The 25,271-nt window shown below is 44.2% G+C and overlaps 1 protein-coding gene across 1 annotated transcript in view; it reads left to right on the top strand.

Moving 5' to 3' along the window:
- The first annotated feature begins 4,033 nt into the window (after positions 1–4,033).
- ATP6AP2 (ATPase H+ transporting accessory protein 2) overlaps positions 4,034–25,271 on the top strand; it is a 36,467-nt gene continuing 15,229 nt past the window's right edge. The window contains exons 1-4 of the mRNA XM_077480875.1: positions 4,034–4,234; positions 18,810–18,937; positions 20,429–20,557; positions 21,335–21,430. Of these exons, the coding sequence (XP_077337001.1) occupies positions 4,192–4,234; positions 18,810–18,937; positions 20,429–20,557; positions 21,335–21,430 (396 nt within the window). The 5' untranslated portion in view covers positions 4,034–4,191. The remainder of the gene's footprint in view (positions 4,235–18,809; positions 18,938–20,428; positions 20,558–21,334; positions 21,431–25,271) is intronic.

Raw genomic sequence — 25,271 nt, forward strand, 5'->3', positions numbered from 1 at the left:
ACCGACTGATAAGCCTTACACTCTCGTGTCAGGCCAAAAGAGCTTTCAAAACCTCCCAAGAGGTAGTTCAGACACCAGCACATCCGATTGTATCTTCTCCACTTAAGCACTTCAATGCATATATATATACCTCAAAGAGAAATCAAAGAGGGAGCCCCCAATAGTGTAATACTGCAATCACTTTTTAATATTAAAAAATCTCACTCTTTATGTACTCACATGAACTCAAAACTGTTAAATCACTTCAAAAGGGTAAAAAGACTCGCTTCACAATTCCACTCCACAGCACTACTCTGAAAACGTCGGGGCATTGGTGGTCACAGCGGACTTATTAGATAAGGTGCTGGATCGCTTTCTCTCACCCCTCCTCGTGCATCCCGCCTGGTCCCACACAGCAGGTAAGCTTGATGATTCAGTCCTCTCAGTCCTAGACCTCCTTCCCAGCTCCGTGTTTGTCAGCTCAATATTCAAATATTCAAATATTGGCTATCTGGTGAATATTGGGCTGACATACACGGAGCTGGGAAGGAGGTCTAGGACTGAAAGGACTGAATCATCAAGCTTAAAGGCGCCCTTTTCGAACGGACCTGCTGTGTGGGACCAGGCGGGACGCACGAGGAGGGGTGAGAGAAAGCGACCCAGCACCTTATCTAATAAGTCCGCTGTGACCACCAATGCCCCGACGTTTTCAGAGTAGTGCTGTGGAGTGGAATTGTGAAGCGAGTCTTTTTACCCTTTTGAAGTGATTTAACAGTTTTGAGTTCATGTGAGTACATAAAGAGTGAGATTTTTTAATATTAAAAAGTGATTGCAGTATTACACTATTGGGGGCTCCCTCTTTGATTTCTCTTTGAGGTATATATATATATGCATTGAAGTGCTTAAGTGGAGAAGATCCAATCGGATGTGCTGGTGTCTGAACTACCTCTTGGGAGGTTTTGAAAGCTCTTTTGGCCTGACACGAGAGTGTAAGGCTTATCAGTCGGTGAGTGTTTTCACGAAGGGGGGATCACAAGCACGGATGGTGTGGTGAAGGAGTCACTTGTAAAAAGTGATTTGAACACTGGAGATTTGTTCACGCACTTATAGAAGGACTTTTTGTAATCTGGAAATCTACTATTATTAATACTGTTTGGTGGATGGACTATATTCACACATTTTTTATTTATACCAGTCACTGTGTGTATAATTTAGATGCAAATTTAAGTATTCACTGAGTGATAGTGGTCTGTATAATTTATTGTTTGTAATCTATAACACATTTTGATACAGATTGGATCACTTAGGAGGTGAGGTAGTGTTTACTGAAAGGTAACACTGGTAATAGTGCTACGTGCAACCAATTAGTTGATTGTAGTTTGTATGCACCTATATATATTTATTAGTCAAAACATAGCCAAAGTTCAGTAACCGGAATGGATAGTCAGCCAAGCTAGAAGTCAGGGATCATAGTAGTAGAACAGCAAGCAGGATCCGGAGCCAGAAGGGATGCCAGCAAAGCCAGTCTTTAAACAGGTACGCAGGAGATGTTTCTTGTGATATTGACCAAGGCGAAGGCAGAGCTCCTCTGGACTAGACGACTTAAAGAGGAAGTAAACCCTGATGGGTTTACTTCCTCTTTTTTTCCCTGCAAAGGTAAAGCATAATGGACGATGCATAGTAGCTCATTATGTGTCACTTACCTGACACAGGAGCCAGCGAAGTCGCCGCTGATCCCTGTAGTCCGCCGCGTCCATCTTGCTGGTGGCGTCTCGCAGCTCCGACCAATGACAGCGGCGAAGCCGTGATGACGTCACTCCCGCGCATGCGCACGGGAGTCGCGCCTCGCAGCTCCGCCGCTGTCATACGGCGAGGCCGCGATGACGTCACTCCCGCGCATGCGCACGGGAGTCGACAAATTTGGCAAATCCATTCTTGGATTTGCCGCATTTAGTGCGCATGCGCGCCGCTGTCTACGGCGCATGCGCCGTAGACAGCGGTGCCCATTTTCGGGCAAATATCTCCTAAACCATATAGGTTTAGGAGATATTGCTTGGACCTACAGGTAAGCCTTAATCTAGGCTTACCTATAGGTCCAAGTTGTTTGGAAGGGTTTACTTCCTCTTTAAGTAGGCAGGGCTGACAAGCGGGATTATCAACAGCTCAGTAACTGTGGAAAGAGATAGGAGCTGGCAATTAGCCGACAGCTGAGCGGCCAGCTCAGAGAAGGAAGAGCTGAGTGCAGCCCTACATGGGCACAGTGGCTGTGTTTGAGGGTACAGTGGCTGCGTTTGATGGGCACATTGAGGCTGCAATTGATGGGGGTTTTTTTCTGATTTTTTTCAGTTTATTTGCACCCCCAAATATTTTGAGTACCAGCTGCCACTGCTCTATTTACTGATTAGGAGACTTTTGAAGGTAATTGGTTCTGTGGAAAATGTCAAGGGTACGAATACGTTTTCAAGGCACTGTAAATAACATAGCTCCCAACTGTCCCTGATTTGGAGTGACTGCCCCTGATTTGGAGCAATGTCCCTCTGTCCCTCTTTCCTGCTCATTTGTCCCTCATTTTGGTCTGATCTTTATAGGATGTATATAAAAGGCACTTTTTATCTTTCAAAAAGTGTTTCCTGGTGCTAAACCTTTCATCCAAATTCTAAATTGCTGCATTCATAGATTTCAAAAGCCAATATAAAGGAATAGTAGTGGTAAAAAAAAAAACACTTGTGGGTTTAATCATTTTTTTGCATAATTTTCCATCGAGGGGACGTGGCAGGGGCAGGGGCAGACTGACAACTCATGAGGCCCCTGGGCAATAGGAGATTATGGGGCCACACAGTATACACAAACACACACACACTATACACAGACATGTTTCTATTGGCTGAGAAGGTACTGGAGAGGATGTCGGTAAGGGACATTTCAGAGACAGAAAAAAAAAAAACACACAGATTTTTACATACTGCCCCTGGTTTTACTGAGGCTGTCAACCCTGATGGGGCCCCCTAGTGGCCCGGGGTCCTCGGGCAATGCCCAAGTGGCCAAATTGTCAGTCCGCCCCTGGGCAGGGGGTGTGTCCTATGCCTTTATACAGTTGCCAATAGGTGTCCCTCGTTCCCATCTCAAAAAGTTGGGAGGTATGTAAATAATACAGGGCAGTCTAATGAAAAGCCTGTTTTTGACACTAACTCCTCCAGAAGAATGCACCTAGGCTATTATATGCCAAGTAAGGGAACTCTAATGCCACGTACACACGATGGGAATTTCGACCAGCAAAAGACCGATGAGAGCTTTTCATTGGAAAATGCGACCGTGTGTATGCTCCATTTAGCTGGCCGAATTCCTGGCAGAAAAAAATTTGAAAGTGTATTCTCAATTTTCCTGATGGAAAAACTCGCAAATTCGGATCGTGTGTATGCAATTCCGACACGCAAAAACTCACGCATGCTCAGATTCAACTACGAGACGGAAGCTATCGGCTACTGGGTATTGAACTTCCTTTTTCTAGTCCCGTTGTACATGTTGTCCGTCACTGCGTTATTGGCGGTCGGAATTTGGTGTTACCATGTGTATGCAAGACAGCTTGAGCAGAATTCAGTCAGGAAAACCATCTTTTTTCCGACCATAATTCCGATCGTGTGTTCGGCATAATTGTAACTATTGGTTAGGTGAGTCTCAATTCTTATCACCAACAAAGCTACAATAACAAATCTATCAATGTAATATACCGGTATACCATTAGAGGGCAGCAATAGATCATTTTCCTGACAATCGTTTTTCATATGATCACGTCACCAGGGAGCTTGGCTGAGGCCGTTCTGTTGCATGTGACCAGACTTTCAGCTTGGTGTTGGAACTGCGCTGAGGCGAAAGTGTACATGCGCAGTGAAAGGCGGCGACGCGCTCGGGAGCAAGCACGCAATGTGGGATATCTGCGTACCGCCGTGCTTGCGTATCGTCTTTTTTACTACACCATTAGAGGACATTGCAGCTGTCCATCACATGATGTTCCCTCCCTTCTCCATCACAGTCATGTGAGTAGAGAATGGGCTGGGCTGTACACAGCGCGGACGCTGATTGGCTTGCTGTTTGCTCGTCCAGCAGCTCCCCAGGAAGACCCAGGGCTTCTGCTTTCACCGGGTTCATTCGTGGGATGACGATCGGTGGCGATACATTAGCATAATCGGTGTCACTAGACGGTCATCAGTAACCATGTTTCGTCCAGCGCTCGGCCTTCTGGCTGCCTTCATAGCAGGTAACCTGTAACCCCCTCCTCCCCTACAGGGATGTATGTCAGCTGACCCAGCTTCTCTATATGTCATAGGACTCTCCCTGTGAGGTCCTGATGGCTTTGTATGGACACCTTGAGGGTCCTGGGCTCCCTTATATGCTATCATATGGAAATCTTTATTCATTGCCAGATTTAATTTGTTTCCCTTGTGATTGGTGAGTGTGATCATCACTGGTCAGGATCTGTGGGTGCTGGTGGTATCATGGTACTGGGGGTGGCACGCTTTGGTGCCACCATTGCCCACTGAAGCCCCATTTACTTGAGGTGTGAAGACCGTAGGAGATGTTTCTTGTGATATTGACCAAGGAGGGTGACTTTACAGTGGAAGTTCATCCAACCCCCGATAATATGGGAACGTTCCCCCAAAAGGTTTTTTTTTTTTTGGCAGCGAGGTAAGTAAATGCAAAAAATTGAAAATTCGAATCCTATTTTTTTCTACCTTCTAAAGGAAAGACGTCTATACCTACCTATTCTGAAGCTGGTCCAGTCACGTGATCAGCTTCCAGCACTGAGGTTCTATCAAAGTGCCTCCCCGTAGGATGAGGTCTCCAAGATCGCTGGCGGTCTGCAAAGGGAGAGTGTAATCGTCCGATCGTGCCTGCCTCTATGCTCATGTGGGAGAATTGACTGATCACGTGATGGGCAGATTTTGGTTGTTGCATTATTACATTCTCCCTTTGCAGACCATCGGATAACTCCTCCGGCTATATACGCAGTGTTGGCGGCACGCCAGTTGATCAACATCTCAGCTGGAGTGACATTGCGCACATTGTCGGAGGCATTATATGACGGGATGTCGCTTTCAATAGAACATCAGTCCGAATTCAGTGTAGAGGAGGGACAGCCCACAATAGATGCCCCATAGTAAGTCTATGGCCTCTTTCGCATGGGTAATCTGGTCCGCATGTCATTGTTTTTGGCGGACCCGATCAGACCCTCCAGTCTCTTCTATGGAGCGACGGATGTTAGCAGACACATGTCAACTGAAACCCGGCACCATCCGATCCTGTACGCCAAAAACAGACAGATGGTGGTCATATTCCCCATCCATCTGGTGGATCAGATGGAAACAGACAAGCACTTTGTTTACATCTGATTGCACTAAGGATGAGCGATGTGTACGCATGCTCTACGTGCAGAACCCGCCAGGAATTCGGCACTGCGCTAATCACAGGCAGTGAGACATTGCCCCGATGCGTGGCTGCAGAGATCAGGAAATGTCTCGCTACCTGTGATTAGCGCTGCGCCGACTTCCTGGCGGGCTCTGTACGTGGAACATGCGAACACGCCAGAGCTCACCCCTAGATTGCACCATAGAGGAGAGCAGGACTGTGTCCGCTCTGCATAGCGTAGCAGACACGAACCTGTCATCTGTCTGCTCAGCAGGGATCAGTGGAGAGATCTCCTGCTGAGCAAGCGGATTCTGCTTCACAGAGGCACATCAAAATAAAGAAATTCCCACCCCCAAGGGCTCTTTCACACGGGGCGGATCCGTGCTGATCCGCCCCGTGGATATCTGCTTGCTCAACAGGGATCACTCCATCGATCCCAGCTGAGCAGGAAGATGACAGGTCCGTCTCTGCTCACTGTGCAGGGACGGACCTGTCAGAGCGCTGCTCTCCCCTATGGGAGATCGGATGACAACGGACCGCAGAGTCCGTCGTCATCCGGAGACGGATGGAAAAGTAGGTTTTTTCCTCCGTCACACCTTTTTGGATCGGAGCGGGTCGGATGTCAGCGGACATGTCTCCACTGACATCCGACGCTCCATAGAGGTCTATGGAGCATCCGTTCAGGTCCACCTAAAAAACTGACAGGCAGACCGGAACGGATTGTCCATGTGAAAGAGCCCCTAGGCAGAAGGATGGGATAGGAGAAAGATAAGATGGCAGACACGGGACGTTTTCTGATGCATAGGGGCAACAGACTAAAATGTCTTTCCAAATGTGAACATCTCCTTTAACGTGGACCCAACAATGACCTTGGTTTTTTTTTTTTCACCAACCCCCATGTGTCTAATACTTTCTAATTCAGGCTCTGGAGCTTTGACAAAGTCTGTGCGGTGGTAGCTGGTTGGGTGAGGGGTCCTTGCAAGTTGAACCACCAATGCCCCTGATTGGCTGGCTTGGTGTATCAACCAATAAGTAGCTCTGTTTGAAAAATCTGGACTATGACTGGTTTCATGACCTCCCTCAGCCAGCTTTTTTCTACAGGCAAGACCTTTCACAAGTATAAGGCCTCATGCACACTGGACATTAAAATAACGTTATAAAAAACGTCAGTAGCTTTGCAGTAAGATTTTCAGCATTTTTGCAATGGCATTTATTAGCGTTTTTTTTTATTTTTTTTGAAGAAAACATTTTTTTTTTATAATGGATGAAAAATGTTAAACACTGGTGAGCAATGTTTTGTGAGCGTTTATCAGCATTATAGAGTTTTTACAGCTGAAAAGTGTCCCTCAGAACCCACTAGTTTTGGGGTGTTTTTTTACTGTTCAAAAATACCACTGCCCAAAACTGCTGATAACAGCCTATGTGTGCATGGACACCTGGGATAACATGATGGAGAGTTTAATGACTGTAGAAAAAAACGTCCAGTGTGCATGAGGCCTTAGGCTCTGTTCTCATTAGTGCGATTTCCAGTACCACTGGAGTGTGACTTTCATGTAACTTTTACACTCTGGCATCCAAGTCGCAAGCAAGTCACATCAAAGTATTTTTTTTTTTTTTTTGAGTGGCAGCAATTAGAACGGTGGCTATTGAAATACATGGCTTTTGACTTGTTATGCAACTTCACAAGTCGCACTAGTAATTATGTAGCTATAGAAATGTTTAGTGGTATTTTACACGCTGGCACAGTGGGGATGAGGAGGGTTTAATAAAAAACATAAAGGTATTGTGGCTTTTATGACAAGGATTGCTTTTACTGAAAAATGTGTGGCCCTATGATTTGCTTAGTTTATTTATGCCACTTTAACTTTTTTCCTGTAAGATAGAACTTGTCAATGTTTCAATTTACAGCAAGGTATTCATTTTAATAAACCTTAAAAAATATATATATATATATATTCATATATTCATTTGTGGTCTATTCTACTTTTGCATTTTTGGGAGCATTGCTTAGTGATTTGTCGTGGCCTTATGTTCAAGTTCCTTTTTCCTTTAAAACCAGGAAGAATTTGGCAATAAACCTAGACTCTTGCTGTAGCTTCCCTCCCCCCTTGTCTTGTTCTGAGAATATGAGGAAGTCAGTCACTCATGTCCTGGAACTAATGAATACTTTATCACAAGGTATTATTAGTGGGCTTCTACCTGGATATAAAGCGCTATTGTTATAGATTTTTTTTTTTTTTTGTGTGTATGGGCGTGCAGCATCCAGAAATACAGACCATTTTTTTTCCTTATTGTGCTACTTCTCACATGTATATTATGGTAAACTATGGGCTTTGGCGCACTAGCGATCTTGTTGCTGGGGACAGGATTACTATGTAGGGCGAGAAAAACGTACTTGTTTCCACAGCATCACTCCCTCGACAGCCAGATGAGCGAAGTGTCGTTGCTTATGGATGGAAAAGCATCAGGGTCTTTCTCATCAGCAAGGGAGTGATGTGACGCTCATCCAACAAGGCAGCAATGCTACTGATACGGGTGACTATTTCTCTGCCCTGCATGGCTATCCTCACCCTAGCAAGTCTCAGGTCAACAGGTTTGCTTTTGTGTCATGGATGTAATGCCAAACTACATTTTTATGTAAATACCCAATATATGAGAATTACACTATAGGAGGTATTATCCCAAAAATCTGAAACTAAATATTTAACCCAAAAAAACAAAATGGGCCTTTAATTTATGGGCCGAGGGCTCTATGAACCCTATCCTTCTCCAGGCATTCAAGGTTCTAATTCTTGGAACAGGGACTGTACAGTACCCTGCAGATCAACTGCTGTCTCTGGGAAGCCCCAGATGTGCAGGTTGCTTCTCCGGGCCTCATTTTCCATGTCCTCTAGCTGTCCTTTGAGGATTTCTGATCCATGCTGGGCCTCCTCCTAGGTCTTGCTTATGTCATCCATGTGGACCTCCAATGAGGTAGCACAGTGTTCAAACTCTGAGTTCCCGCCAGAACTCGCCAGTAATGCTGTGTGATGCCTGGCCAGCTCCTCTTCCATCACTTTACTGAACTGGGAAAGGGGAGATATATCTGGGGAGCGGCCAGCAAGGAGCAGATTGTTGGGGATGAGGTTTTGGCTATCTTCAGAGTCGGCAGCTAACTTAGAGGAGACGCTGTCCCTTCTGGAGCTCGCTGAGCCTGGTGCCACAGCTGCACTAGCTATGTAAAGAAACGCTCTACAGTTCCTGGACTTGTGGCTCATCACTGGCTGGGAGGCAAAGGGTGAAGACGTCCCTGGTGCCGATATGAGAGTGGGAGGGTGGCTGGAGCGCTGATGACAGCCTGGTTTAAAGCCAGTGATGAGTGAAGGGACTTCAATAAGCATCCACCCGTTAATCGCTGCACATATACTGCATGTTGGGGCATTGGGCGATGGGAGTTGCTCGCACCTGGTGCTGGCAGTGAGTTGGCTAGTGGAAGCCGGGGTGTCAGGACGTGGTTTTTGGTCACCATGGCGACCTGGCGCCTGAGATTTGTTAAGCCCTGTACTATTATCACAAAGTTCCATATTAAATGTCTCTGACATTAACAGACAACAAGTATTAAAATACAGTACTGCAAGAATATAGCGGCATCAATGAGAATAAAGGTCAAACGAGATACAAATGAGGTTGATATATTGGTCTACGCATTTCATGGGATACCCCGCTTCCTAAGGATTTTACAGTTTTTTTGGCATCCTTGAGGATCCGCTCATAGGCCGGGTGGGGCCTGATATGTGCCACCCATGCTTGGAGTGCACCTACAGCATGGGGCTGGCAAGATATTTTTTTTGTTTCTTTTTTTTTTCCTTTTAGGACAGAAAATTGCATGTATTGTGTATTTGATATACTTATTTGTGTATTTGCCATACATCATTTAGGTAATACACATATGTTAGAAGCCTTAAGGGTCTATAGCAGGGGTCTCTAAATTTTCCATGACATCGCCACATTTGGTATTAGAGGGAGAAATGGTGCCCCATCATTGGGAGGAATAGTGCCCCATTGTTGGTGTCAATGGGAGAAATGATGTCCCATTGTTGGTGTCAAATAGCAGAATAGTATATCATATCAGTAGCAGCAATAGTGCCCAAAGGGCTGGATAAAGTCAAGCAAAGGGCCACATCTGGCCCTCGAGCTGCGGTTTGAAGACCATTGGTTTATAGGTAGAAGGGTATCCCATGGAAAAGGTATGAACCTCATCTGTATCTCTTGTTTGACCATTATTCTTATTGACCTCACTATATTCTTGCTGAACTGTATTTTAAAGAGGAAGTAAACCCTGATAAGTTTACTTCCTCTTTCTTTCCCTGCAAAGGTAAAGCATAATGGACTACTATGCATCGCATAGTAGCCCATTATGTGTCACTTACCTGACACAGGAGTCAGCGAAGTCACCGCTGTTCCCCTGTAGTCCGGCGCATCCATCTTCTCGGTGGGTCTCGCTGCTCCGCTGCTGTCATTCGGCGAAGCCACGATGACGTCACGCATGCGCACAAGAGCCGCCACTCGCGGCATATCACCGTTGACCGCGGCGCGCTCAGTGTGCCTGACCGTAGACAGCGGTGCCTGTCTTTCAGCAAATGTCTCCTAAACCGTGTAGGTTTAGGAGATATTTCTTGGACCTACAGGTAAGCCTTAATCTAGGCTTACCTGTAGGTCAAAGTTGGTTGTAAAGCCGCGTACACACGGGCGGATTGTATGGCCTACTTAGTCCATCATACAATCCGACGGACAGTCCGTCATACTTTCGAATGAACGGACTTGACCACACACGGATGCACAAACAGTCCGTCGAAAGCTTGCGCGATGACATGTACAGCACGTACGACGGGACTAGAAATAGGAAGTCCAATACACAGCAATGCAACCTTCCGCCGTGTAAATCCTTTCTGAGCGTGCGCCATTCTTAGTCCGTCGAACTAGCCTACTCACGAGCGGATTGTCCGCTGAAACCAAAGTATGACGGACAGTATTACGGAAATTCCGAAATACTTAGTACGCCAGACTGCACGCTGAAAAAGTCCGCTGAAGCCCACACACGAGTGGACTGTCCACTGAAATGTTTCGACGGACTAAGTAGGCCATACTGTCCGCCCGTGTGTACGCGGCTTAAGGGTTTACAACCACTTTAATACTTGTCTGCTAACTTCATTGGGACATTTTTTTTTAATATGGAATTTTCCAACCATAAAATTAGTATATATATTTTTTGCTATTTGGAGTCCCATTGGTTTTTCTTAAATATTTTAACTCCATTTCTACTTTTACTCCAAAATAAAACAATTTCCTTTTACTAATAGATACAGCCACTCCTCAGCATCGTATAAACTGCATCAGCTACATACAGTATACAGCTCTGTGCCAGTAGGGGTACAGGGATTTCTGATCTGCTGCAGGAACAAACACTATACACAGTATATACAGTGCTGACAGCAAGCTCATCTAATTAGTAAGTTAAATCGTTTGTTTGGGCCAAGCTATTTAAAGTAAGAGTAAATATCAAATTTGGTTTTAACATGGGCTCTTAGGTCAATAATCTATACTAGGGATGCACCGATCCAGTTTTTTTTTTTATTTATTTTTTATTTTTTAATTTTTTTTGAGTACGAGTACAGATACTTTCGATCAAGCGCTTGCAGATGCCAAGTACCGATACTTTGCGGTGCGATTTGCGTCCATAGAAAATGAATGGGTGCAAATCGCACTGCAAAGAACCACATGCGATCTTAACAGGAATGCAGTGTGTTCCTGTCCGAATCGCTTGCATTTCCCCCCCACCGCTCCATTGTTTGTGAACCCAGTAAAGAAAGCGAAGTGCCATGTAGTGCAGCAATAGACAATTTATTAAAATGTTATAACTTGCAAAGTAAAAATCTAGTCAAATCCATATCTGCAGCGTCCCCACCGATGATGGCAAACCACGGCAGCTGAAGGTGCTCACAGGGATGGAAAAGTTCCAGGACTCTTGGGGATATAAGGCGGAATTGATCTCAGCTTGATGGTGGACCGCTGGGTATCTCCTAAAGCTCTGTGAGCACCTCCAGTGTCTGTGGTTTGCTATGATCGATGGGATGGGGCACTGCAGGTATGGATTGGACTAGATATTTATTTTGTGAATTGTTATAGCATTTTAGTTGCCTGTTGCTGCACTACATGGTGCTTCGCTTTCTTTACTGGGTTCAAGAAACCTCTACATTTATTAGGGGATAACACGCAAACATGCTATTTAATATTACAATATGGAATGTTATTACTGCAGAAAATGAGGAGTAATTGATGGTATTAAAACTCCTTATTACAGCTTTTACCTTTTTTATATACTGCTACAAGTACACTACTACAGAGAAGACTTTTCTGAGAGGAAGGTGGTTTTGTTGACCGTAAATCCCTTTATTTGCAGCCAACATATTCCAAGTGTTTATGTAGAAACAGTATGTGAGATATGGAGTAGGATCGGCAGTGTACGCTGTAAACACGACTTGATGCGGTGGGATCACTCAGGTTTTTACCAGAGAAGAGGCAGTAGAGGTTATCTTTGGGGACATCAGTGCCAAAGTCATGAAAGATGAACAGGTTGACCCTTTACTTCTCACATGCTTGGAACTAAAACTGCAATAGGTTTATCTAAATAGCATGGAAAAAAAGTAGTATATGCTTGTTTTATACGATCAGAATTGTAAAAAAAAAAAATATATATATATATATATATATATATATATATATATATATATATATATATATATTTTTTTTTTTTTTTTTTTTTTTTTGACTGCTTTTGGTTTTTATTGGCAGATTGTTTCTCATGTTTCCTAGCCGTTTACATTCATAAACTCCTCTACTTTGCTATTTATGTCGGCACGAGGTCCACCTCTTTATTTCTGAAACAGTACAGTCTCATTTACATGGGCGGCCGGGGGGGTAGTAAAAACAGTTGATCTGCATTTTTCGTGCCCAATGGCAAGTTACATTGCCAGCGGACATGTCTGTCTAAATTGGCGTAGTTGTGTCACAGCAAATTGTATGTCTTTTTGGCAACTGGTACTACCATCAAACATGCCCCATTTAAGCGAATAGGACTTTATCGCAAGTGCATCTAATGTACAGGGTGCAGCAGAATAACGCCCCCTCAAAAAAATAAGACAGGCAGCATATTGCCTGTTAATTGGCTCCTTGTGGCCTCTTTTTGTCTACCATCATGCACTCCCAACATACGCTACTTGGCTTTTCTTGGGGCAGGTTTCCTAAAGGTGACAACAGTGGACCATGCTTGTGTAATGTGTGAAGTGGTCACCGGAAGTCTCCAGGGTGACAATGCTGGGGCACAGTTGGGAGACAGGAAGAGCGTTGTCACCTTATAACAGGGAGTGCCTGGAAAAAGGACTTGCATGACGGAATCACCAGGCTGCAGATTTAAAAGATTGCAAACTACTTTTCCAATGGCATTAACAGCTTGTATAAGATTTTAGTGAGTGAGTTTAGTTACACTTTCACGTGACTCTCTCAAAGTAAAATTTCAAGGTTGATCACCACTGCGTGTTTTTTATTTTTTTTTATTTTCACTTTAAACAAAAAAGACCAACAATTTTGGAATTTTGCTTTTCTGCTATAAAACATATCCAATAAAAAAAAAAACAGTTTTTGGTAAACAAAATCTCCATAATCTGTAATTGGTTCATGCGACTGTTTATAGACAAACCGTCTACAAACTATGGGATATATTTCTGGACTTTTCATTTATTTTATACTAGTGATGACGGCCATCGGTGACTTGTAGTGGGTCTGTGATACTGGGGCAGAATATTGGACACTGACACTTTTGACGCTTTGCAGGAACCAGTGACACTAATACGGTGATCAGTGCTAAATATATGCACGGTCACTGTACTAATGACACTAGCTGGAAAGGATGTAAACATCTAGGGCAAGCAAAGCGTTAACTGTGTGCCTAGCCAGTGTTTGTGTACACAGTGTGCTGCTTTTACTAAGAGAAGAGATTGATTCTAGCCCCCGCTTTGCAGAGACACAGGTCCCTTCCACACTGTCAGAACTGGGATATGCCTTGTTTACATATCTCAGTTCCATGTCTTGGTGATGGCAGATGGCAAAGGACAACAAGTGCCCAGCACCCGCAGATCGGCTTCTGCTGTGAATTATTACAGCAGAAGCGGCCTGCTCTCACCCCCTGCAGGCGGTAGTGCTGCCTCCCTGTAGCAGTAAAAGTGCTATTGGGCAGTCAGCAAGTGGTTAAACCTGCTTCCCCCCCCCCCCCCCCCCCCCCAACTCCTATACTGACTACCCTGTAGAAGGAAGATGCTTATACTTGCCTATTCTCAAAGCCCTCTTGTCCAGTCACGTGATCTCCACAGCAGCTGGCTTCAGGGAAGGGAAGAGAGCACCAACAGTGGCTGAAATGCCTGGGCGGTGATGTCACCCATAGGCTTACTATGGGGCATCTATTGTTAACTGTCCCTCTTCCCTGAAGCCGGCCATTGGGAGCCAATCACTTGACCTGAACACCCTGAGAATTGATAAGTATAACATTTCTACTGACTGAAATGGTACCAGCTGACTGGAGAAAAGCCAATGTAGCACCAATCTTTAAAAAAGGGTCGAGATACATCCCTGGGAATTACAGACCAGTTAGCCTAACATCAATAGTATGCAAGCTCTTAGAGGAGATAAGTGATTATATACAAGATTTTAGTAATGACACCGTTAACAGTAATCAGCATGGATTAATGAAGAAAATCTAGCTAAAGGAAGGCCCGTAGACGTGGTGTATCTGGGTTTTGCAAAAGCATTTTATACAGTTCCCTGTGATTCCCCATAAAGGTTTACTGTACAAAGTAAGGTCTGTTGGCATGGATTGAAAACTGGCTACAGGGGTGAGTTCAGAGGGTAGTGATAAATGGGGAGTACTCTGAATGGGCAGGGGTGGAAAGTGGTGTCACCCAGGGACCAATCCTGTTTAATTTATTCATAAAGGACCTGGAGGATGGGATAAACAGCTCAATCTCAGTATTTGCGGACAACGCTAAGCAGGGCAATAACTTCTCCGCAGGATGTGGAAACCTTGCAAGAAGATCTGAACAAATTAATTGGGTGGGCAACTATGGCAAATTAGGTTTAACCACTTTGTGCCGGTAGGATGTCCAGGGACGGCCTCGGCTTCCTGTGGTTATATCTGAATGATGCCTGAGGCCACAGACATCATCCAGATATCGGCATTTTCAGCCGGAAATTCCCTGCGCCATAAGAACGATCATAGCGGCTGTTCCGCCGCTTGAACGTTCTTACAGGCGGCGGAAGGGGACGTGTGCCCCCCCCCCCCCCCTCCGGTGCTTCTACCGACTCACCGCTTCCATCGGTGAGTCAGTCACAGGATCCGCCGGCCCCCGGATGATACCATAGAGATTTCCAGTGGACCAGATGGTCCCCGGAGTCTCTATGATCGTTCGGAGGCCGGGCGCGATGTTATGACATCACGCCCGGCCTCTGTTTTCAAAATAACCGCGTCGATTTGGCTGGTTTTATTTATTTATTTTTATTATTATTTTAGGCTTCCCAGCCTAGAGGTGAGATATGGGGTCTTATTGACCCCATATCTCACTGTATAGGTCCGATTGTGCCATATTCCTATTACAAGGGATGTTTACATTCCTTGTAATAGGAACAAAAGTAATCAATTTTTTTTTTAAGTGTCAAACTAAAAAAATTAAAAGTAAAATTAAAGCGCCCCTGTCCCTGTGGGCTCGTACGCAGAAGCGAACGCATATGTAAGTCCCGCCCACATATGAAAATGTTGTGCAAACCACACATGTGAGGTATCACAGCGAACGTTAGAGCGAGAGCAATAATTCTAGTACTAACCCTCCTCTGTTTACGCAAAACATGTAACCAGTAAAAAAAATTTAAGCGTTGCCTATGGAGATTTTTAAATACCAACGTTTGGTGTCATTCCACGAGCGTGTGCAATTTTGAAGTGTGACATGTTGGGTATCTATTTACTTGGCGTATCTTCATCTATCACATTATGTAAAAAACTTGGGCTAACTTGACTGTTTTTTTTTTTTTTTTTGTTTTTTTTTTTAAGCATGAAACAATTTGAAACGCGTTCGAAAAATTGCTGTGAAAATACCGTGCGAGATAACAACCACCATTGTATTCTCTAGGGTCTTTGCAAAAAAAAAAACATATATATAATGTTTGGGGGTTCTATGTAATATTCTAACAAAAAAATTATGAATTTTACATGTAGGAGAAAAATGTCAGAATTGGCCTGGATACGAAGTGGTTAATGTGGAAAAATTAAAAAATAATGCATTTGGGTGAAAAAATATGATTGCAATCTAATCACCTGGGGGAAGAACCTCCTGGGGAAATCTAGGATGGAAAAGGACCTGGGGGTCCTAGTAGATGATAGACTCAGCAATGGTATACAATGCCAAGCTGTTGCTAACAAAGCAAACAGAATATTGGTATGCATTAAAAAGGGTATTGACTCCAGAGATAAAACGATAATTCTCCCGCTCTACAAGACTCTGGTCCGGCCACACCTGGAGTACGCCATCCAATTCTGGGCACCAGTCCTCAGGAAGGATGTGCTGGAACTGGAGAGTGTCCAGAGAAGAGCAACAAAATGAATAAAGGGTCTGGAGGATATTAGTTATGAAGAAAGGTTACAAGCGCTGAACTTGTTCTCTCTGGGGAAGAGACGCTTGAGAGGAGATATGATTTCAGTGTACTGGTGACCCCACAATAGGGATAAAACTTTTCTGGGTAAGGGAATTCAATAAGACACACAGCCATTCACTAAAATTAGAAGAAAAGCAGTTTAACCTTAAACTGCGTAGAGGGTTCTTTACTGTAAGAGCGGTAAGGATGTGGAATTGCCTTCCACAAGCAGTGGTTTCAGTGAGGGGCATCGATAATTTCAAAAAACTATTAGATAAGCACCTGAATGACCACAACATACAGGGATATACAATGTAATACAGGCATAGGTTGGACTTGATGGACTTTCGTTTTTTTTTTTTTTTTTTTCCAACCTTGTCTACTATGTAACTATGTATTTGAAAGGCGACACTTCCAGCGTCTATCTTCTGGTCCCATGCCTGCGCTTACTGGTTTCTCTTGCCAACCTCCATGTTACTAAAGGACATAATGATTAGGGGTGCACCGAATGGGTTTTTTGGTGCCGAAACCGATACCGAAAATGAAAAATACACTAGGCCGAAAACCGAAACCGATACCGAAACAGCACCGATACCAAAAATGACTGTTTTTAAAAAATATTTTCATACATCAGATGGTCAGAGACTGAGGACATATTACAGGAGATGGTCAGAGACTGCGGGCATGGTACAGGAGATGGTCAGAGACTGCAGACATGGTACAGGAGCTGGTCAGAGACTGCAGACATGGTACAGGAGCTGGTCAGAGACTGCAGACATGGTACAGGAGCTGGTCAGAGACTGCAGACATGGTACAGGAGCTGGTCAGAGACTGCAGACATGGTACAGGAGCTGGTCAGAGACTGCAGGCATGGTACAGGAGCTGGTCAGAGACTGCAGGCATGGTACAGGAGCTGGTCAGAGACTGCAGGCATGGTACAGGAGCTGGTCAGAGACTGCAGGCATGGTACAGGAGCTGGTCAGAGACTGCAGACATGGTACAGGAGATGGTCAGAGACTGCAGGCATGATACAGGAGCTGGTCAGAGACTGCAGGCATGGTACAGGAGATGATCAGAGACTGCGGACATGGTACAGGAGCTGGTCAGAGACTGCGGACATGGTACAGGAGCTGGTCAGAGACTGCGGACATGGTACAGGAGCTGGTCAGAGACTGCGGACATGGTACAGGAGCTGGTCAGAGACTGCGGACATGGTACAGGAGCTGGTCAGAGACTGCAGGCATGGTACAGGAGCTGGTCAGAGACTGCAGACATGGTACAGGAGCTGGTCAGAGACTGCAGGCATGGTACAGGAGCTGGTCAGAGACTGCAGGCATGGTACAGGAGCTGGTCAGAGACTGCAGGCATGGTACAGGAGCTGGTCAGAGACTGCAGGCATGGTACAGGAGCTGGTCAGAGACTGCAGGCATGGTACAGGAGCTGGTCAGAGACTGCAGGCATGGTACAGGAGCTGGTCAGAGACTGCAGGCATGGTACAGGAGCTGGTCAGAGACTGCAGGCATGGTACAGGAGCTGGTCAGAGACTGCAGGCATGGTACAGGAGCTGGTCAGAGACTGCAGGCATGGTACAGGAGCTGGTCAGAGACTGCAGGCATGCTACAGGAGCTGGTCAGAGACTGCAGGCATGCTACAGGAGCTGGTCAGAGACTGCAGGCATGCTACAGGAGCTGGTCAGAGATTGCGGACATGCTACAGCAGATCAATGCAGCCTCACTGTGCCAGCAGCCTACCAGTGCCCGCCATGTAGCCTGCCTGTGCCTCACCAGTGCATATAAACATACACATATAAAAACGCGTACACACACACACACACACACACACACACACACACACACACACACACACACACACACACACACACACACACACACACACACACACACACACACCACACATATAACACATACATGCGCACATACACACTTAACATACATATAAACATGCACACACATACATATAAACATATACACACACACACACACACACACACACACACACACACACACACACACACACACACACACACACACACACACACACACACACACAACACACAGGCATACAAACATATATAGACAGTCTTTTTTTTAAATTGGCAGCTGCAGCTCTTCATTAATCTCCATGCTGGGTACTGCACTCTAGGGGGAGGCAGAGAGCACAGCACACACTGCTAGACGCCTCTGCTTTGGTTTCACTTTCACAGTGAACATCGTGCCCAGCTCCTGCACAGCCGATTTACACATCGGCTGAGGAGACATATGCAGCCACCGCTGTGGAGAGGGGGACTTTAGAGCGAGACCCCACAGGCTGACTGCAGCATAGGTGAGGAGGGAGGGGAGCAGGAGAGCTAAAGATAGAAGGACACCCCCGTGATGGGCGGCACCGGGGGCGGGGCCAAGCCCCGCCCCATTTTCGGCACCAGTATCGGCGGAAATTCTCTTTCGGCTTTTTGCCGAAAGGGCCATTTTCGGCCGATATGTTTCGGCAGCCGAAATTTCGGTGCATCCCTAATAATGATACCACTTTGGGCCAAAAGGAGGAACCATTGTGGAGAGGGGGTGGGGGGACGTTCCCTGAAGTGTTGATTTCTAAAGAGTTGTACAAAAAGTGTAGAAAAGTATTTATTTTTATTTTTTTATTTTTTTTAGGCTTGTGTACAGCTGAAAATAATACAGTATTTTATTTTTCTGTAGCTGCCGCTGCTGATTTTAGCGTGTTAAAAAGCCCGCAAAATCAAATCTTCAAAGCGGGAAATTGGCCTATTCCTGGAGAGCGTATTCCTGATGTGGTTTCTATATCGATGGGCTTTTCCGTGGAGGAGGTAAGATTGAGAGCTCTTATCTGGTTGATATAAAGATTGAACTGACAGCTGTGGAAATTACACAAATATAATTTACTCCTCTGTGTCCCATTGGTGCTTTTGCCATATGTTCCCAGTAGATGCGTTGACAGAGGTGTCCTCCCTTTAAGTAGCAGACAATGAAAATTTGTAGATCTACCAATGTGAAAAATATATCGATTGACTAATTGTTTTTTTTTTTTTTTTTTTTGGGGCAGATTAAAAAACAAAAATTGCTGCAAAAATGCATTACATGCTTTTCTGCAGCTTCTCCATTGAAGTATATTGAACCAATAAAGCACTATTGTGTCCCTGACCCTTTCAGATGTGAACGTGTCCCATAGATGTGAACTGTAGTGCACTAAAATGAGCCCTTTATAGTAGAAAAAAAGCAGATAATCACTACTGTAAGGGTTTTTTTTTTTTTTTTACTGTAGAACTGTGAAAGTAATATTTACAGTAGGGTTATTTGCTCTTTGTACTATAAGGGTTCTTTTTTAGTTTTTATTATTATTTTTTTTTAAACCTCATTATGTTACTGGCCGATTAGTCGATTATGAAAATAGTAATCGATTAGTTGTCGATTTATAGATTCGTTGTTTCAGCCCTATATATTTGCTTTAAAACATCAGCAGGAGGAGCTTCTAGTCCAGTGTTTCTCAACTCCAGTCCACAAGGCTCCCCAACAGTTCATGTTTTTAGGACTTCCATTATTTTTTATAGGTGTTTTGATCAGTTTCACTGCCTTAGTAATTACCACAGCCATTTCATCTGAGGGAAAGCCTGAAACCGTGACCATTTTATTTTTATTTTTTTCAAAAAAATTGCATTTGAAAAACCGCTGCGCAAATACCATGTGACACAAAAAATTGCAACAATCGCTATTTTATTCCCTAGGGTCTCTGTTGGAAAAAATATATAATGCTTGGGGGATCTAAATAATTTTCTATCAAAAACACTGATTTAAAGTGGAGTTCCACCCAAAAATGGAGCTGTTATTTGCTCCCACTTCTGGCGAAAGATCGCCGCAGTATCCGCAGCAATCTACGCCATGCTCGGGATCTCCTCTGTCGCCCCCTGCTGTCTTCTGGCAGACACCGGTCCCAGAAGACAGCAGGGATCACTCAGCGTGACTTGTGCATGCACAGTAGGGAAACCAGGCTGTGAAGCCGCATTAAAAGCAATGCCGGCACCTGCACCTGGAGCAGAGGGGACAGAACGGCTTTGGGTGAGGCCATCGTGGGCACCGTCATTAGCTTCTAGAGCAAACAGGGTGTATGTTCTATAGATGTATAGTAATGTTTTTTCTCTATTTTTATAGTAAAATTATTCTTTGTTAGTCTGTTGCTGTTCTAAAAGTATGCAGTTAATCTTTGTAAAAATTAGAAATAATAATTTTGTTGATGACAAATCAGTCAGCTACACTTAATCATTGCTGATTATTATATGAATTTCTCTTGATGTTTCTTGCAGGATCTGTCTTGGCCAGGGCTAGGAGTTGGCAACATTTTCCAGCGTCCACGGGCAACGGTCCTAGTTTCAGTGACTGGTGTTGAAAAATTGCCTGTAGGAGATAATGAGATTTCATACCCTGTAGAAAATGTAAGTCTTTCGGTGGTAACTTTGCTTCAGTATTGTTATGGATTTGGTCTATTTTTAATTAAGTGGATACAATATTTGTTATACAACTGTATGTGAAATTTTCGATTTTTGTCTAAGGCCTCTTTCACAGGGATGGACCATTTGGGTCCGACCCGCTCCATTCTGAAAAAGTGTGACAGAGGAAAACCCTATTTTTCTATCCGTCGTCGGATTAAAACTGGCTTTACGGTCCGTCTTCATCCCATTCCCCCATAGGGGAGAGCGGCGCTCTGACAGGTCCGTCCCTGCACAGTGTACAGAGACAGACCTGTCATTTACCTGCTCAGCGGGGATCGACGGAACGATCCCCCGCTGAGCAAAGCAGAGCCCGTACACAGACACTTCCATGCGAAAGGGCCCTAATGCAAATGTTGATCTTCTGAAGTTTGGGAGTACTTGACTATACATTTTCTGGTAATTTTACATATACATACATAACATACTCTGTAGCACGGCACTCTACACTGTACTTTCTGCAGGTTGCATACTCTGGGGCTCTACACTCTCTGTACCAGCCTTTCTCAACCAGGCTTCTGTGGAACCCAAGGGTTGTCAGAGGTCCCTTGAGCAATGGTGGAGTGATCATCTCCACTATTAAGAAAAAAAAAAAGTTTAGACCTTGGAACCACTTTAAAGTGGTTAACCTCGCTATTCACAATGATCATGACTATTGAATTTATGGAGCTAGTTTATTAACAATGTGTTTTTTTTTTTTTTTTTTTCTTCTTTCTTTTAAAGGCTGTTCCTTTCACTATTGATGGTGTTGTGAACTCTATTCATTCTCTATTCTCTGAGGAAATGCCAGTCGTTTTACAGTTGGCACCAATAGAAGAGGTAAGCTTTGCTAAATTATTCTTATCTACAGCTGACCCTGCCTGAGAATGAGGAATGGGAGAAGATTTGGAACAAGAAGCAGTAGTGTACATGTGTTGCTGTAAGCTAGCCACATATTTTTCTAAGTATTTATGTGTGCTCATACTTTGCCACAAAGAATAGGCAACCTGTACTTAAAAATTAAAGAAACACTTCCTTTTTTTTCACAGTATAGCATTAGGTCAATTAAACCCATTGGATATTGATCTTGCCAGTTAAGTAGCAGAGGGGGTTGTTAATCAGTTTCAGCTGCTTTGCTGTTAATGAAATTAACAGGTGCACTAGATGGGCAACTACTGGTAGCATGAGACTATACCTGGACCTTGTAGAGGTTGCACAGGCAGTCCAACTCCTCCAGGATGGCACATCGATACGTACCATTGCCAGGTTTGCTGTCTCCCAGCACAGTCTCAAGAGCATGGCGGAGATTCAGACATGCAGTAAAATGTCCTAACAATGGGACATGTATCTGCGCCTTTGTGTAAGGAGGAACAGGATGAGCACTGCCATAACCCTACAAAATGACCTCCAGTAGGCCACTGGTGTGAATATCTGACCAACAAGCAGAAACAGACTTCATGAGGGCCTGACATCCACTATTGGGCCCTGTGCTCACTGCCTAGCACTGTGGAGCTTGATTGTCATTTGTCATTGAACACTAGAATTGGCAGGTCCACCACTAGTGCCCTGTGGCTTTTCACAGATGACGTGACAGAAGTGAAAGGGTCTGGAGAAGCCGTGGAGAAGGTTATGCTACCTGTGACATCATTCAGCATGACCGGTTTTGGAGTCTCCGTAAAGCCATTTTGGAAAATCCTTTGAGTTTAATTCTATGGTTGTTTCATGGGAGATATGGGTCTCCTGCAGGAAGACTACCGCTCCGGAGAGTTGGTTGATTTCGCTTAATATTTATTTTTGTATATGTATTTAACCCACACACATTGTACAGCAGAAAGTTTACTGTTGTTATCTTTGCTCACTGGGCTCCCTTCTCATAATCCTGTCTTCTTTGCTCTTCGCAACTCCTAAGTCGTGTCGTTATATCCACTTACCGAGGATTTTCATTTTGGTGGGGGTTCAGCGAACCAAGAGGAGTTAACAGCTTCATGGCATTCCTTTATTTGATTCTGAGAGGTGGTTCTTCTATCCCCGTTCCTTTCCCCCCCCCTCCTTTTGGGGAATATTGGTCATTTCTTGACCAATAATCCAAGGCCTTCCACCCTCCTGCCTTTGTGATTCTCTCCCCTTGAGGTTGAGCTCTGAGTTGGCACTCTGATCAGAGCTGTTACCCCTTATACTTGGAGGTGCTCCCAAGCCCACCCAGCTCCCCTCCGTCAATGCTCTTCTTTTCATTCTATGGTTTCTTCTGTGAGGCTTTCTTCTTTGTTATGACCGGGTACCACTGTTGCTGTACCTCACTATCTAATGTTCTCTCAGTTTCCTTCCACCAACCGGGGATCTCTATAATTGGCATATCAAGTCTTTTCCAGAATTTATCGGTTTCTTCTGGAAACCTTAAAGTTGCTGAACGACCATCCTTACAGATTATTAAACAGGCCGGGAAGCACCATGAATACTGGATTCTGTGATTCTTCATTTGTTCTAGTAAGGGTTTTAATACTCTTCTCCTTGCTAATGTTTCTGTTGGCAGATCTGGAAATACCTGTAATGCTGTTTCTTTGTTTTGCGGGGTAATAAGCTTTGAGGCCTTCCATATCTGTTCTTTATCTTTGTAATTATGGAATCTCACAGTCACATCTCTTGGGACTTCTCCTGCCATGTCCGCTGGTTTTCTTATTCTGTGCCCTCTTTCAAACATATATTTTTCTGTCTTTGTTCTTCCGAACAATGGGCCAAATACTTTGTCCATTTTTTGTCTTGTAAGGCTTCTCTGTGTGTTTCAGGTAGGCCCCGAATTCTTAATTTTTATTAATTTTTTCCCCTTCATTTGCAATTTTCCTCATCTTCTATTTTGTACCTCATGTGACTCTGCTCTCGCTGCAAACCCTCCATCTGTTCCTTAAGGTTCCTTCATTTCTTCCACTTGTTTATCCAGTTTTTCCTCTGTTCTACTCTTTTTAGGAACTAATTCAATTCTCCTGACTTACTGCCAGGTCTTACCATCCAATCAGAGTGCTGTGCAGTCGCATGGCTTTCTCTGGTCTTTCTCCAAAGCAGAGAGACTCCAGCAGGAGGGGTTTACATTCCTCTGCTAGTTTTGCTTCAGTAGGGATGGGGAGAGGATCGGTTTCACAGACCACAAAAATTACAGAGATAGCGATGTAGATGCTGCAGAGAAAGGAGGATGATGGAAAGTCAGCTTACCCACAGGAACAGGCAGGATCAACCAGGTATTCTATTATATGGAAAGTGATAAATAACATTTGCAAAAAATTATTAGCACAAAAATAATGGAAGGAAGGATTGGTCAAAACAAGCAAGGATATAAGGAAGGGTCACTCGGTCGACCGAAGAAAGGAAGGGTTGGTCACAGGAAGGATCGGTCAGTCGATTGTTCATCCCTTGTAAAAGCAATATGCTTACTTGTAAACAAATACTTTAAGTCTGACACGCATATGTAAATGGTGATTACACCACACGTGAGGTATCGTTGAGCACATCAGAGTGAGAGCAATAATTCTAGCTCCAGACCGTTTGTGTAATTTTTAAACTGGTAACTTGTTAAGTATTTTAAAGCGTCGCTAATGGAGATTTTTAAGTACCGTAATTTGGCACCATTCCACGGGTGTATGCAATTTTAAAGCGTGACATGTTGGGTATCTCTTTACTCTGCATAACATCATCTGTTGTATTTTAACCCAAAAAGTTAGTATTCTATAGTGTTTGTGTGCAAAAAATCTATTTCGTATATTTATTTTTCCCAGAGAGAGAGAAAAAAAAAGAAGAAAGCATTTGACTATTGCAACACTGACGCCCCTTTTTTTAAAATTTTTTTTTATTTGTTTTTCTTTTTAAATGAGCGATCACATCTCTTTTCTCAGCTGCATAAGAGCTGGGGAAGAAAAAAGCAGCATTACCCTGAGCTTCCCAGTGAATGGCTGTGCAGTAGGGGTATGTCAGGACAAGTCTGATCATTAGAGGAGAGCAGGCTTAGTTCCCAGCATAGCTATAAAACTGACCATGGTATGCTCTCCTGCTTGGTGTGGTCAGTTTTTTTTAAATAAGATAGCAGAGGGTCTGGCAGGGACACTGGGCATTTTGCATAAAGGAAGCAATACAAAGGGAACAGGATACTCTGTCATACAAGTACATGGTACAGCAGGCACATATCAAGAATATGAAGTGTTGGAGTAACAAAGAGGGGAGGAGTACCTTAAGGGGAATACCATTGCTCTATCTAGGCAGTAGGAGAAGGGAGGGGTGGGAAGGGGATCAGCTTACACACAGACTATGGGAGGGACAGGGAGAGGGGGAGATGCTGAAGATAGAGCAGGATGACGAGGGACATAAACTGACCATGCTGTCATGGATCAGCAGCCATGATAAACGTGGTCAGTTTACAGAGGGGAAGACAGGAACAGGCAGGATCAGCCAGGTACCGTGCAGCATAGAAAGGGGCAACTGACATGGAAAATGCACTGTGCTATACCTCCATGCCTTAAAGGGGTTACAGCTACTTTATTTGATTGATGCTTTCTTTGTCAGTCTCCTGTTCATTGGCAAACCAAAGATTAAAATAAAAAATATTGGTGTCCTATGCAGGTCTATGCAGTGTCAGAGTTGTCTGAATCACGAGTTGTTAAATTGAATGACAGTAGGAAGCCTTTTTAGTGGGGGGAGA

Source organism: Lithobates pipiens, unplaced genomic scaffold (genome assembly GCF_037356315.1).
Source record: "Lithobates pipiens isolate NorthernLeopardFrog02 unplaced genomic scaffold, aLitPip1_a1.2 Scaffold_16, whole genome shotgun sequence".
Classification (NCBI taxonomy): Eukaryota; Metazoa; Chordata; class Amphibia; order Anura; family Ranidae; genus Lithobates; species Lithobates pipiens.